The 15,066-nt window shown below is 44.8% G+C and overlaps 1 protein-coding gene across 1 annotated transcript in view; it reads left to right on the top strand.

Annotated features, from left to right (window-relative positions):
• cntn5 (contactin 5) overlaps positions 1–15,066 on the top strand; it is a 176,074-nt gene that overhangs the window by 134,458 nt on the left and 26,550 nt on the right. Inside the window, exons 9-12 of the mRNA XM_053500248.1 lie at positions 2,181–2,362; positions 4,295–4,431; positions 4,639–4,768; positions 8,332–8,476. Coding sequence (XP_053356223.1) covers positions 2,181–2,362; positions 4,295–4,431; positions 4,639–4,768; positions 8,332–8,476 — 594 coding nt within the window. The remainder of the gene's footprint in view (positions 1–2,180; positions 2,363–4,294; positions 4,432–4,638; positions 4,769–8,331; positions 8,477–15,066) is intronic.

The raw sequence follows: 15,066 nt of genomic DNA, 5'->3' as shown, positions 1-15,066 counted from the left end.
CGTGTTAGGGCAGAGGCGTTTATTTTCGAGTCCTGACTCTCAGATACTCCGAGATAACCTCCAGTGGAAGAGTCCGTGTTTATAGAAGCACCACCTTAACCTTCATTATTTAAATTCAATTAGCGTTCTTAGCTGATGCTAATGAAGAAGTGTGATACATCTCTGGCTCTCAAGGTGAAAAGGGTTCTAAGACTTTTAAACATTATATATATTTTTTATAGAAAAGCTAAATCCATATGGCGGCACGGTGGTGAAGTGGTTAGCACTGTCGCCTTGCACCATCAGGGTCCGGGTTCGATTCCCGTCTCTGTGTGCATGGAGTTTGCATGTTCTTCCTGTGATTGGTGGGTTTCCTCCGGGTACTCCGGTTTCCTTCCACAGTCCAAAGACATGTAGATTAGGCTAATTGCCTAATCTACATGCCTTGATAACTGCCTCGTGCCCTAAGCCTCCTGGGATAGGCCCCGCCCCCCCGACCCTGAATACAGGTTAAAGCAGTATAGAAGATGAGTGAGTGTGTGAGCAAAATCCATCACTGTCAAAGTCCTTATATTTATTATTACACAGATTAACCAGAACATTACAACACAAAACAATGAGCCTAGTATTAGTTTCCGGCAGCTCCGGTCCCTCTGGATGTGACACCGCAGGGCCTCTAGGGGGCGATGTGGTGTCTCAGTGTTTGCCATGGGAGGCACCCCATGGGCCTCGATCGGATTGGGATCTGAGGAGTTTGGAGGCGGGGTCGGGGGCCCGTGTGTGGTGTGCTGTGGTGGTACACTGGGTGTTCTGGTGCCTTTCTATCGCAGCCATTGTTGACAGTTTTTTAGTGATTTGTGCTGCGTTGGTATTTTTGTGAGATCGGACCGGAGAGGCTGAACTTTGGTCCTCGCGGACATGGGGGAGCCTCGGGCCTGATAAGGCTTTTAGGATGACTTTCACACACACTAACAGACTGGGGTGGGACTGCTGTCTGGCTCACTGGTTACATAAATTGTCTAAATAACGAATTACATTTTTGAAAATATAACTAAATAACTGAGACTTAAATGGCGACCTACTGTAACGCGTTAGATCACTGGTTACATCAAACAAGTAATCCGAGTCCTCTAACGCGTTCACACCACTGATCACACCACACTCACACACACACACACCACACACACACACTACACAGTGATGAAGACAGGCTGGAAGAGTAATTTATGGGATTTATAGGATGTAGAGAGCACATGGCGGTTTTCTCTGTTCATTAAAGCTCAGTGTCGCGTCCCAAATCTCCAAATGTCATGATTGTGAATTTTAATAAACAGTGTGACCTGAGCTACAGATAAAAGTGAGCACACCGGAAATCAGTTTTACCTGCTGACCAGGTGAGTCTGATCTGAGTGCAGACCGAGCGCCACACACACACACACACACACACACACACACGGAGACTGCGTGCGTCACTCCACTGTGTCGCGTCTCTCATTGGAAAGCTGACGAGGCATCAGAGTGCAGCAGCACTGATTGAGTCAGATAGAGCAGTTTATCTTTACACACTCTGGTCACAATGCGCACACACACACACACACACACATATCAGCCATGCACACCGAGGCGTAGGACATTGTGGACATGCTCTTATCTCTAGAGCTCAAAGAGCCCGGTTCAGCGCGAGCGTTCTCACGAGCGGATCAGAAATCGTCCTGAACAGATAAATAAAATATTTATTGTTTAATTTGCTTCATTCCAACCTGATGCCGAGTCCTGCGCTCTGATTGGTCCGAAGCTGTTGATGAATTCTCCCTGACAGCAGCGCAGGTTTATATGAATGCGCTGTCTCTCTGGTTTCCATAGTAACGGCTCGTTCACAGAGTCACGTAAACAGATAAATAATAATCCAGTGTAATCACGGACGCGGTAAAGGTTTCTGTAAGCAGGTGTTTATCATCATCTGGAAATAAAATGTGTGTTGATGCTAACTCCTCCACGTTTTCTCAGCCATCTTCCATTTAGCATTTTATTTTTGGTGCCGTAAATTGTTGTATAAAATGTAGCTTGTTTACAGTTAATAGTTGTTTATGTTCCTACTGTGAAATAATTTACATCATGTTTTTCCCTCTTTGCTGATGAACAGAGAGGTTCACATCACATGCATGTCTCTCTCTCTGTCTCTACCTCTCTTTGTCTTTCAGCCCCGTCCCAACCATCACATGGAGGAAGATTAACGGGAACATCCCAAAAAAGGCGCGACTCCGGAAGTCTCAGGCGGTGCTGGAGATTCCCAACATCCAACTGGACGACGCAGGAAGTTACGAGTGTAAAGCGGAGAACTCCCGAGGAGGAACGGCCTTCAGGGGACACATCCAGGTGTACAGTAAGGACAGACACAGACAGAGAGAGATCGTCTATATCACTTGTTATTTTAGTTCTTATTTTACAGATTTAAAATTCGTCCGTTTAGATCAAATGAGACTCGTCTGAGGTTCTTTAAACGGGTTCTCCGTTTCTTTAGGTGTTTAGTAATGATGTAGTTCATTATTTGAAGCTGAAGCTGTGAGTTTTCTCCACGAGACAGAAGTCTTTAGGTTCTCCTGTTGGAGCGTTCCTCTGTGACTCAGGACTGATGGATTGTGTCCCGTGCTCGGGCTGCAGGAACGTCACCGCTCCTCTCACAGGAATAAATCACGTCGTCTCTCCTCTCTGACGCAGACTTGAATGGGAATAACATGAACCCAATTAATGCACTTCTTACTCTTCGGACTAAAATAACTTCTTTGTGTCCCAGATTTTTTCTCTCACTCTGAGACTCGGAGACTCTGAGATCACTCCGGTGTCAGAGATCTGTGTTCCTGAGCCGCACCGTCTTCTTTAATCCCAGACACAGAGACAAGCTCAGCAGGATCTTTCACAATAATCGTCTCACACTCGCACCGACGCGCTGCTCATCCCAGAAACGTCTTCAGGAACTTTTCTCTTTTATTGTTTTAATTCGTTCTCTCAGACCAGCAGCTTTACACCAAGCGCGCTCCTTTACACCTGGAGAACTCCGGGACAGAAAGTCAGGAAGAAATCTCAGTTTAATTTCCTTAAACAGTTAAATGGAGTCAGATGAAATCTAAAAGCAAGAGACAAATCAAAGATGGAAAATAGCATTTGATCCAGCGTGTCGTACCCAGTGTTGGGTGAAATGTGTTACAAAGTAACCTTAGAGGACTCCCATCACTTTTTCGGTGTAATAAGTAATCTAACGCTCAGTTATTTAGTTATATATTCAAAAATGTAATCTGTTATTCAGACAATTTATGTAATCAGTAAGCCAGACAGCAGTCAGTCTATTAGTGTGTGTGTGTGTGTGTGTGTGTGTGTGTGAGGAGGAGGGAAGGTTCACACACACATGCACACACTAACAAAATCACTGCATTCTTACAGAGAGAGAAAAACTGGATCTTTAACAAGGAACCTCTAATGACACTTGCTTTTGCTTTACTATGACTTTCACACACACACACACACACACACACACACACACACACACGCACACACACACACACACACGCACGCACGCACAGACACAAAATAAAATATGTTTCACAGACACACACGTGGTCACAGTGTTATAGTAAACAGTACACGCGTGCACGGATGTTGATTATACCAGTAAGAGACGAGAACTAAGACCCAGCAGGGGAGACGATTACCCACAATTCCACAGCACAAGAGAGAGAAAAACGATTGGCTCATTTGTGATCACGTGACGCTCGGCATCAAAACAAGAAGCGCATGCGTGATACATGATACTCGGTACTCGTAAACCAAGACTTGTTTGTTTTCCAAATCAAAATGTATTAAAAATCTTTGCTTGTCTTGCAAACCGCGTTACTCGTAATCCGAGGTTCCACTGTGTGTATATAATTTATAAATAATATTTATTTATTTTAATTAACACAGATGTGGAGCTGGAGCCGACTGCTCTTAGTGACTGATTGTAATATCTACACTATATCACATCACTCTGCTTTAAATAATACAGAGTGTGAACTGTGTGTGTGTGTGTGTGTGTGTGTGTGTGTTTTGGTCACATGTTTGTGTTAAATCTACTGTAAAAGCAAAAACTTCACTATTCCTCATTAAAAAGAAAAAGGAACGAAAGAAGAAAAAAAAAAACTTCTTCAACTTTATTAAAGTGAACTTCAGGCTAAAAATAAACCAGCAGAAATGTGCTGTGTGTGTGTGTGTATGTGTGTGTATTTGTGTGTGTGTATGTTAAGACTATAGTGTCCCACGTTGTCTCTGTGTCCCCCGTTAGTGGCGCCGCAGTGGATCAGTCTGATAAACGACTCTCAGCTGGACAGCGGTGATCAGTTACACTGGGAGTGCAGAGCCACCGGCAAGCCCCGTCCCTCTTACCACTGGTTACGCAATGGAGAACCGCTGAACACACAGGTACACACACACACACACACACACACACACTCACACTCACACACACACTCACACACACACTTTCTATATGATTACAAACAAAGGGCAAAGACAGATAGATTTCATGTAATATTTAAGTTTTTAAAGATTTTAAAAGTAATGTGTGTGTGTGTGTGTGTGTGTGTGTGTGTGTGTGTGTGTGTGTGTGTCTCTCTCTCTCCCACACAGAGCCGTGTGCAGACGCTGAGCGGAGAGCTGATCATACAGAAAGTTCAGCCGGCCGACTCGGGGATGTACCAGTGTGTGGCTGAGAACAAGTACGGAGCGATTTACTCCAGCGCCGAGCTCAAGATCCTCGGTAACGTTCCACGCTCTCGACCCACTGGCGTTCAGTACAACGTAGTGTTCAGTACATTACAGTGTTCAGTACAGCTTAGTGTTCAGTACAGTGTAGTGTTTAGTACAGCGTAGTGATCAGTACATTACTGTGTTCAGTACAGTGTAGTGTTCAGTACATTATTGTGTTAAGTACAGTGTAGTGTTCAGTACAGCGTAGCGTTCAGTACATTACTGTGTTCAGTACAGCTTAGTGTTCAGTACATTACTGTGTTCAGTACAGTGTAGTGTTCAGTACATTACTGTGTTCAGTACAGTGTAGTGTTCAGTACATTATTGTGTTAAGTACAGTGTAGTGTTCAGTACATTACTGTGTTCAGTACAGTGTAGTGTCCAGTACATTACTGTGTTAAGTACAGTGTAGTGTTCAGTACAGCGTAGCGTTCAGTACATTACTGTGTTCAGTACAGTGTAGTGTTTATTACAGCGTAGTGTTCAGTACAGCGTAGTGTTCAGTACATTACAGTGTTCAGTACAGCGTAGTGTTCAGTACATTACAGTGTTCAGTACAGCGTAGTGTTCAGTACAGCGTAGTGTTTAGTACAGCGTAGTGTTCAGTACATTACTGTGTTCAGTACAGCGTAGTGTTCAGTACATTACTGTGTTCAGTACAGTGTGGTGTTCAGTACAGCTTAGTGTTTAGTACATTACTGTGTTCAGTAAAGTGTAGTGTTCAGTACAGTGTAGTGTTCAGTACATTACTGTGTTCAGTACAGTGTAGTGTCCAGTACATTATTGTGTTAAGTACAGTGTAGTGTTCAGTACAGCGTAGCGTTCAGTACATTACTGTGTTCAGTACAGTGTAGTGTTTATTACAGCGTAGTGTTCAGTACAGCGTAGTGTTCAGTACATTACAGTGTTCAGTACAGCGTAGTGTTCAGTACAGCGTAGTGTTTAGTACAGCGTAGTGTTCAGTACATTATTGTGTTAAGTACAGTGTAGTGTTCAGTACAGCGTAGCGTTCAGTACATTACTGTGTTCAGTACAGTGTAGTGTTTATTACAGCGTAGTGTTCAGTACAGCGTAGTGTTCAGTACATTACTGTGTTCAGTACAGCGTAGTGTTTAGTACAGCGTAGTGTTCAGTACATTACTGTGTTCAGTACAGTGTAGTGTTCAGTACATTACTGTGTTCAGTACAGCTTAGTGTTCAGTACAGTGTAGTGTTTAGTACAGCGTAGTGTTCAGTACATTACTGTGTTCAGTACAGTCTAGTGTTCAGTACATTACTGTGTTCAGTACAGCTTAGTGTTCAGTACAGTGTAGTGTTTAGTACAGCTTAGTGTTCAGTACATTACTGTGTTCAGTACAGTGTAGTGTTCAGTACATTACTGTGTTCAGTACAGCTTAGTGTTCAGTAAATTATGGTGTTCAGTACAGCGTAGTGTTCAGTACATTACTGTGTTCAGTACATTACTGTGTTCAGTACAGTGTAGTGTTCAGTACATTACTGTGTTCAGTACAGCGTAGTGTTCAGTACAGCGTAGTGTTCAGTACATTACTGTGTTCAGTACAGTGTAGTGTTCAGTACAGTGTAGTGTTTAGTACAGCGTAGTGTTCAGTACATTACTGTGTTCAGTACAGTGTAGTGTTCAGTACAGCGTAGTGTTCAGTACAGCGTAGTGTTCAGTACATTACTGTGTTCAGTACAGTGTAGTGTTCAGTACATTACTGTGTTCAGTACAGTGTAGTGTTCAGTACAGTGTAGTGTTCAGTACATTACTGTGTTCAGTACAGCGTAGTGTTCAGTACAGCTTAGTGTTCAGTACAGCGTAGTGTTCAGTACATTACTGTGTTCAGTACAGTGTAGTGTTCAGTACATTACTGTGTTCAGTACAGTGTAGTGTTCAGTACAGCGTAGTGTTCAGTACATTACTGTGTTCAGTACAGCGTAGTGTTCAGTACATTACTGTGTTCAGTACAGCTTAGTGTTCAGTACATTACTGTGTTCAGTACAGTGTAGTGTTCAGTACATTACTGTGTTCAGTACAGCATAATGTTTACTATATTACGGTGTTCAGTACAGCGTAGTGTTTAGTACATCACAGTGTTTGGTACAGTGGAGTGTTTTGTACTGTAATTTAACGTGAGTTTGCATTCAAAACCATAATAAACTGATGTTCAGTACAGCGTAGTGTTCACATTGTTTTTGATGTGTTAATTCCCACACACACACACACACACACACACACACACACACACACACACACACACAAAATGTTTATTAGTTGGATTCAGGATTCGCATCATGAACTGAAAAAAGTTGTTTTTTTTTATATTTAAAAATATAAATGTTATTTTGTTGTTGCTCTGTTTCACCATCAGCAGGTCTGTAAACTTGTATATTATAACAGTTCTCTTAGTTTACACACGGCGTTATTCATTTATTTGGCATTTTTGGGTCAGTCACAGGACACACACACACACACACACACACACACACACACACTCAGGCTGGTGCTTAACCAAAGGTTCAGCTGTGTGTTTTATGGGTGACATTAGACATGATGACATTTCAGACATTACTATGTGTGTGTGTGTGTGTGTGTGTGTGTGTACCTCACTGCCTCATGGGTAAAAATGGCCGTATCCCACACATTTATTCATCGAGGTCAGTTCGTCCCAGCAGACGGCTGCTTTCCGGAACATTCACTTCTAACGTCCAAAACACTCTCTGACCCAATGATCTGATCTTCCAGCCGTGATAAAAAGATAAATACACAATATACAGCGTGTGTGTGTGTGTGTGTGTGTGTGTGTGTGTGTGTGTGTGTGTGTGTTATTTGATGTGTAATTCGCCTGCTGTTTACTGATTGGACATCACACAACAACACATCTGTTTCACACACTCACACACACACACACACACACACACACACATCAGACCGTGTTGGTCATGTGATGCGGTATTGGACAATACGAACACACACACACACACACACACACACACACACACACAAAACATTCTGTCCACATCACACTGATTTTACAGATGAGAATCTTTACTTACTGAATAAATAAAAAATAGATATTTTCATTAAAAACATGACATGATTCACTGTATTCACGTTGACTGAGTTTAGGAAAGTAAACAAATAAAGTTGAATAGAAGTTGATTAGTTTCCTCTGACAGACGCCCCCGAGTCTTTAATTCTTTTTAATTCTATTTAATTCATCTCACCTCATCAGAGCTCAGCGTGGTGTCATAGTGTAAGGAGTCTCCAGTGTGTGAGTCTCCGAGTGACGGTATGTACGTGTTTTACACGTGACTCGTTGCCCTCCGCTGCGTGTTACGTGTTGAATATAAGAAACGTGCTGGGGCAGGGGTCTCTCAGTGGTTGAGGTGTTAACATAAGGTCTCAGGTTCAATCCCCAGCACCACCAGGGCCCTTAACCTCCACTGCTCAGATGTGGAATGAGATCAAATGACGCTGTGGATAAGAGCGTGTCTGTAACGGAGAATGTAAGAGTTAATATCTTGTCCACGTGTCTCATGGTGTGTAATTCTGTGTGTTTGTGTCGGCAGCCTCGGCTCCGGTGTTCAGCGCTAACAAAGTGAGCGTCATCGCCACCGTGGGGAAAGACATCTACCTGGAGTGCAGACCTCGAGCTTCACCCAAACCCAGAATCACTTGGAGGAGAGGAGACAGTAAGATCTCGAGCAGCCGCAGGTGAGACAGTCTGAGGTTCACAAATCCCCCTCGGCTTATCGCTCTTCAACATGTTCATCATCCGCACACATTTACATCCGTCTGTGCGGAACGCATCGTTAATGAGTGTTGACGCTGCTGATTACGGCACCCACGAGCCTGTGGACACGCCGCCGAGTGTTTGTCCACGCTCTGAAAACAACACCCAGGGGTTTTACATCAGCACAGTTTCACTGAGAGACACCTCCCTGGCCGTGTTCTCACACGCAGACGTTTTCACCACGATCCGTCCAGACTCGTTCCCCCTACAGACTCGTTCCCCCTACAGGTCCCAAACCAGCTGGACCAGACCCTCTGTACAAGCCCTGTCTTTAGCGACACACTCGTGTGATCTAAACCAGAGTACCATAGAGCAGGGTTTAGTCTCGCTGTTACCATGACGACCAGGAGCGCATGCGTTCGGTCAGTGTGTTCAGCTTCATAATCATATGTGTTGTAAAGCGTTTTAAAAGATTTTCAGGTCTCTGAGAAAGTTTTATTATTAGAGGATTGTCATCATCAGTGAGGTTTAACACAAAGCAGCAGCCGGAGCCGGATGATGAAATGCTCGTCACTGTATAAGTCCTGGAGTTCTCTGGCCCTGAAACGTCTCGTCTGTTATAAACTCGAGAAGCTGTGTTTCTGTATTAAATAGAAAGTGTTCTGATGGATTTATTGTCAAAAAGACCCTGTTCTCCTGGGGTCGAACTGAACAGCGTGACTCTGTATCTGTCCGTCATGTGGGAAAGAGAGAGAGAGCACGAGCTTGAGAGATGTTCATTAGCACGACTTATTAATATAGACATGTCTGGTGGGTTCCCTCCGAGTTCTCCGGTTTCCTCCCACAGTCCAAAGACATGCAGATTAGGCTAACCGGCGTTCCCCAAATTGTCTGTAATGTGTGAATGGATTACTATGTGTGTGTATACTGTAAGTATGTGTGTGTGTGTGTGTGTGTGTGTGTGTGTGTGTGTGTACAGTATGTGTCAGTTTGTGTCTTGGAAACACTCTGTCCAGGGTGGACCCCTCCTCCTGGGATCGGGTCCAGGCCCCCCGCGACCGTGTACACTGGATTAAGTGATTCATACAATGAGTGAGTGAATGAATTACTGCACATCAGTACGTTATTATTAAACACGTCAACTGTGTGTAAAATCATTTCTACCATAACATCATATAAACATTCAATAAGAGGGAATAAGAATTAAAATAAAAGTTTTATTTCACATACATGATCAAATAGAAAGATTTTACTGCAAAAGGAGGAATAATACAAAAATGACACCAGAAAAATGTAAAGTATAACATTTTAACATTTTGGATAAAAGTACAAATCTACAATTTACAAAGTTACAATAAAAATGTAATTAAAATAGATAAATAAAAAATTTATAATTTACAGAGGATGTGTATTTCCCGTGTGTTTCCCGTGTGCGGTGTGTGTATTTGCCGTGTGCGGTGTGTGTTTCCCGTGTGCGGTGTGTGTTTCCCGTGTGCGGTGTGTGTTTCCCGTGTGCGGTGTGTGTTTCCCGTGTGCGGTGTGTGTTTCCCGTGTGCGGTGTGTATTTCCCGTGTGCCGTGTGTGTTTCCCATGTGAGAATCTGTGCATCATGTTTAAAGGCTTTTCTAACACTTTATTAGCTCAAGTGATTTTTGCTATAATTCCAGACTTTATAAATATTCCTTAAAAGATCCGACACACAGAAAAATAAAGCAATAAGAGAAAAGATTCCACGCTGACCAGGACGCAGCACTAACTGAAGGAACGTCTCTGATTTCTGAACTTCAGAGCTGTTCCGCTCTTCCTGGAAATCCTTTGATCTTGCAGTTTGTGATTAAAAGTTGGGGAAATATCTGCATGTGCATACAGGAGTGGTGGTGATGATGGTGCTGCTCGTCACACTCGCCTGGAGACGCAGGTTTCTCCTGTACAGCTTCAGGAAGATGACTATTGACTATTTATTTCCACGGAGACCAATTAGGTTCCTGCTCAGCACTTCATCTTTCCTGCAGCTCGTGTGCCGGCTGTTTTTTTTTTCCAGCACACTGACAGCCTTTAAATCCTTACAGCTAATCCAGAACCAGCGCCTCGGCTTGTCCTTACTCCTCCTAAATTCTCCCAAGAAACTGCTGCGTTTTCTCCCCAGATTTCCTGCTGCATTAGATTTAAAACCCTGCTGCTGCCTACAAAGCCAATAAGACTCCTCAGACTTCACCAGCAGACCATCTGCACTGCAGACGCTTTCATCGTCTGTGTTGTTCCTCGGTGCGTGTGTGTGTGTGTGTGTGTGTGTGATCAGGTAACGAGTTATACTGTCGGAAAGCATGCTGACAAATCAGGACTTAACATTCCACACACACTTTTGTAAACCTGATGTGCTCCAGAGACATCGCTCGCTGAGACCTGCCGGGATGAGACCTGAATCCACCTTGTGTTCTACAGAGTAAGAGCAGGCCGCGAGGGCGGAGTTTAATCTCTGACTGGAAACCTATTCCGCCTGATGCAACATAACACACACACACACACACACACACACACACACACGCTATGGCGCCAAGGGCCGCCATTGCAGTCGCTGTGCTCATTTTACTGCTGCAGCTCTTTTAGGGAATCTATGAATGAAATCCTTCGTGTCAGATCGCTGTGTGTAACAGATCACGTCTTTACACTCCACACTGTTTGTGCTCCAATGAAGCTTCTGACCCCTAATGTGAATTATTCATTTTACATAACACTTATCCTGTGTAGAGTCTCACACACACACACACACACACACACTACAGCCAATTTAAGAACACCAATTAGCCTCCTCTGCATGTCTTTGGACTGTACGATGAATCCCACCAAGCAAGGGGAGAACATAGAGACTACTAGAGGAGAATAGAGTCCCGGGGACTCGGACAGAATGTAACCCCAGAGAACCCACACACAGAACTGAGGTGGGACTCAAACCCTCCACCCTGTAGGTGCGAGGCCACAGAGCTAACCACTACGCCACCCTGCCATCCTGATGCTTTTCAGTTTAATTACATTCTGTAGCGCTTGAACCTTGTGCCGAGCGAACGAGCGAAGCGGTGATGAGCAAAAACCAAACACCCTGAGACGACATGAAGGAGAAACCTTGAGAGAACCTCAGACCTCAACCTCAGACTGGAAGGTCTCCACCAACTACTTGTACTGTTTGGAAAAAATATGTGTGTGTGTGTGTGTGTGTGTGTGTGTGTGTGTGTGTGTGTGTGTGTGTGTGTAAAGAATAAAACCATGTTTACTGCTAACGAGCTGCTAGTGAGGAGCGAAGCCCCCGGGGGGGAGGGGGGTGGGGTGTTACATCCACGGGGGAGCAGTTAATGGGCTGATTATTAGGGGAACATTTGAAGAGCGTTAAGGGCCCGAGCGCAGGATGAGTACAGGACGAGTTATCAAAGCAGTTTAACTGTTTTCTAAAAGTGACAAACTATACAAACTATTTTTCTTGATATATTCGTGTCCTCGTGTTACAAAAGTTTAATATGAATCTGGTACACAGTGCGGTGCGTGCAGGACTCGTAAAGTCAGTGTGACGCAGTGAGGATGGTGAGGCAGTGAGGATGGTGAGGCGGTGAGGATGGTGAGGCAGTGAGGCAGTGAGGATGGTGAGGATGGTGAGGCAGTGAGGATGGTGAGGCAGTGAGGATGGTGAGGCAGTGAGGATGGTGAGGCGGTGAGGATGGTGAGGCAGTGAGGCAGTGAGGATGGTGAGGCAGTGAGGCAGTGAGGATGGTGAGGCAGTGAGGCAGTGAGGATGGTGAGGCAGTGAGGATGGTGAGGCGGTGAGGATGGTGAGGATGGTGAGGCAGTGAGGATGGTGAGGCAGTGAGGATGGTGAGGCAGTGAGGATGGTGAGGCAGTGAGGATGGTGAGGACGGTGAGGCAGTGAGGATGGTGAGGCAGTGAGGATGGTAAGGCGGTGAGGCAGTGAGGATGGTGAGGCAGTGAGGATGGTAAGGCGGTGAGGCAGTGAGGATGGTGAGGCGGTGAGGCAGTGAGGATGGTGAGGCAGTGAGGATGGTGAGGCAGTGAGGAGGTGAGGCAGTGAGGATGGTGAGGCAGTGAGGATGGTGAGGCGGTGAGGCAGTGAGGATGGTGAGGCAGTGAGGATGGTGAGGCGGTGAGGCAGTGAGGATGGTGAGGCGGTGAGGCAGTGAGGATGGTGAGGCAGTGAGGATGGTGAGGCAGTGAGGCAGTGAGGATGGTGAGGCAGTGAGGATGGTGAGGCAGTGAGGATGGTGAGGCGGTGAGGCAGTGAGGATGGTGAGGCAGTGAGGATGGTGAGGCGGTGAGGCAGTGAGGATGGTGAGGCAGTGAGGATGGTGAGGCAGTGAGGATGGTGAGGCAGTGAGGCAGTGAGGATGGTGAGGCAGTGAGGATGGTAAGGCGGTGAGGCAGTGAGGCGGTGAGGCAGTGGGGACGGTACACACAGTGGAAACGAGCTCAGCTGGGACTCGCTCTCTCTCATTGTCTTTCATGAGTGATGAAGAAGCTGCGTTCATCTGTTAAAAAGTTTTCTTTATATGTGTATATACACACACACACACACACACACACACACACACACACACACACACACACACAATCCTGTGTCTTAACTAAGCAGCGCTGCACAATTTCAGTCCCTGACCCTCCAAATATTTATCACGCGTCGCTCGTGCCTGCGAGTGGACGGCTCAAATTATTTACTGGCTTTTTCTGCTGACACTGGAGCTGTAAAGCAGCAATTTATTCTGAGAAATAGACCCTGGGACTCGCATGCTCTTTTAAAATGGTCCAGCAAAATGGCCATATGCCCAACACACACACACACACACACACACACACACACACACACATTCAGCATAAAGGCAGGCGTAAAGCATCGCCGTTTGCCCTTCACACAACGCCAGCCCAGGAGTGTGTGTGTGTGTGTGTGTGTGTGTGTGTGTGTGTGGAGGTCAGAGCTGAGGTTTACACCCCCTGGGTGTGATACTGTGGTCAGTTACCCAAGAGAGGATGATGTGTAGATGGTCAGATGGAGTGTGATGATGAATGTGAGGAGTGTGTGTGTGTGTGTGTGTGTGTGTGTGTGTGTGTGTGTGTGTCTGGGTTACTCAGGTAACGAGCTGACGAATGAGCTCAGAGGTTCTGTGGTCTGATGAGTTGTGCAGCAGATACACACTGACTGCTCAGCGTCGCGGTTTTCCTTTGTTTGATGGTTTCATCATTATTTCGTTTTCTGTGTCTGAAACAAAAAGAGAAACAGCAGAGAGACCGGCTGCAGGAATCATCTCACACTGCACTGATGCTCCAAACATCATCCTCACAGATTGTATTTATCTCTCAATCAGGAGATAAACAGAGTAACTTCTGTTCACTTAAACCAAATAACACACACACACACACACACACACACACACACACAAACATATGGCAGAAAAAACAAGAACTCTCAGGATTGGGACTAAACAGCTGCGTGTCAGGGTGAGAAGGGAAGGACATGAAGCGATGCTCCCATCATGCATAGTGTCCACTGTACAAGCCTCTGGAGACAGTGTTATGATCTGGGGTTGATCAGTTACTCAGGTCATTTTTCAGATCACCAAAATAATATAATTTTGCAATCCGTTTTATTACTTGTAGAACTTAAAGAACATCTGCTCATGGTTTTAGTGTTTCAATAAAATCTTAAAATAAAACACATAACACTAGATTAATAAATTAAAGTGTAACATTGTTTAATAATTGTTTTTTACTTTATTTGGGAATTTGAGTAAAGGATACTTTTTTCATTTGCTTTTGTTTGAATTATGAACGTCAGTCCTGTCGGCTCCTTTAAACAGCAGTGAATAAAAGAATAATAAAAATCTGAATACTTTTATTATCTCAGACATAAAGAAGGCTAATTTGAATGAATTAAGGTACATAAATAAATGGGCTACAACATGAGTTCTGTACTGATATTATTATGTTGCCAGGTTTTATTGCAGTGGGTGGGGTTTGCACGGCATAGGGGGATTTTTGATCTGGCAACCCTGGCCTGCACATGTGAACAGAACTCTAATTATTAAATGTGCAGCACACACTTATTACTCTTCTTCCCTAGAAATCATAGCGCAATCTATTTATTATATCCCTAAAACTTTGCAGTGTTTCTCGTCCCGCAGTTTCGAGACGACCCTTAAGATTTCTGGAGAAATTTTAAGTGTGCTATGACTTTTGGTGGGGGGCCGTCGGGCGGTGCTTCCAGAATCCCCCAAAAAACGTCCCAAAAAATCCCATAGACTCGACATTGGGACCGGCCTCTGCTGTGACATCACGGCTGCGACTGCGATGCGACGGAAGGCTCGACCTCGCACTCGTTGGGAGTGACCCGGCCGTCGCAGACTCACGCTTACAATTTCTCCAGAAATTTTCGCTGTCTAATTTTCAGTATAATTTTTCTTTCAGTTTGGGCCCAGATACAGCATCAAACAGCAGCAGGCAGGCGCATTTAGTTCTGCAGCGGGGTGCTTAAACTTTTCATTACACACAGAGCGCTGCTGAGTGCTGCTCTCTGATT

Source organism: Clarias gariepinus, chromosome 7, assembly GCF_024256425.1.
Source record: "Clarias gariepinus isolate MV-2021 ecotype Netherlands chromosome 7, CGAR_prim_01v2, whole genome shotgun sequence".
Lineage (NCBI taxonomy): Eukaryota > Metazoa > Chordata > Actinopteri > Siluriformes > Clariidae > Clarias > Clarias gariepinus.
Note: the sequence above shows the minus strand (reverse complement) of the source record. Positions and strands in the feature narration are given on the sequence as shown.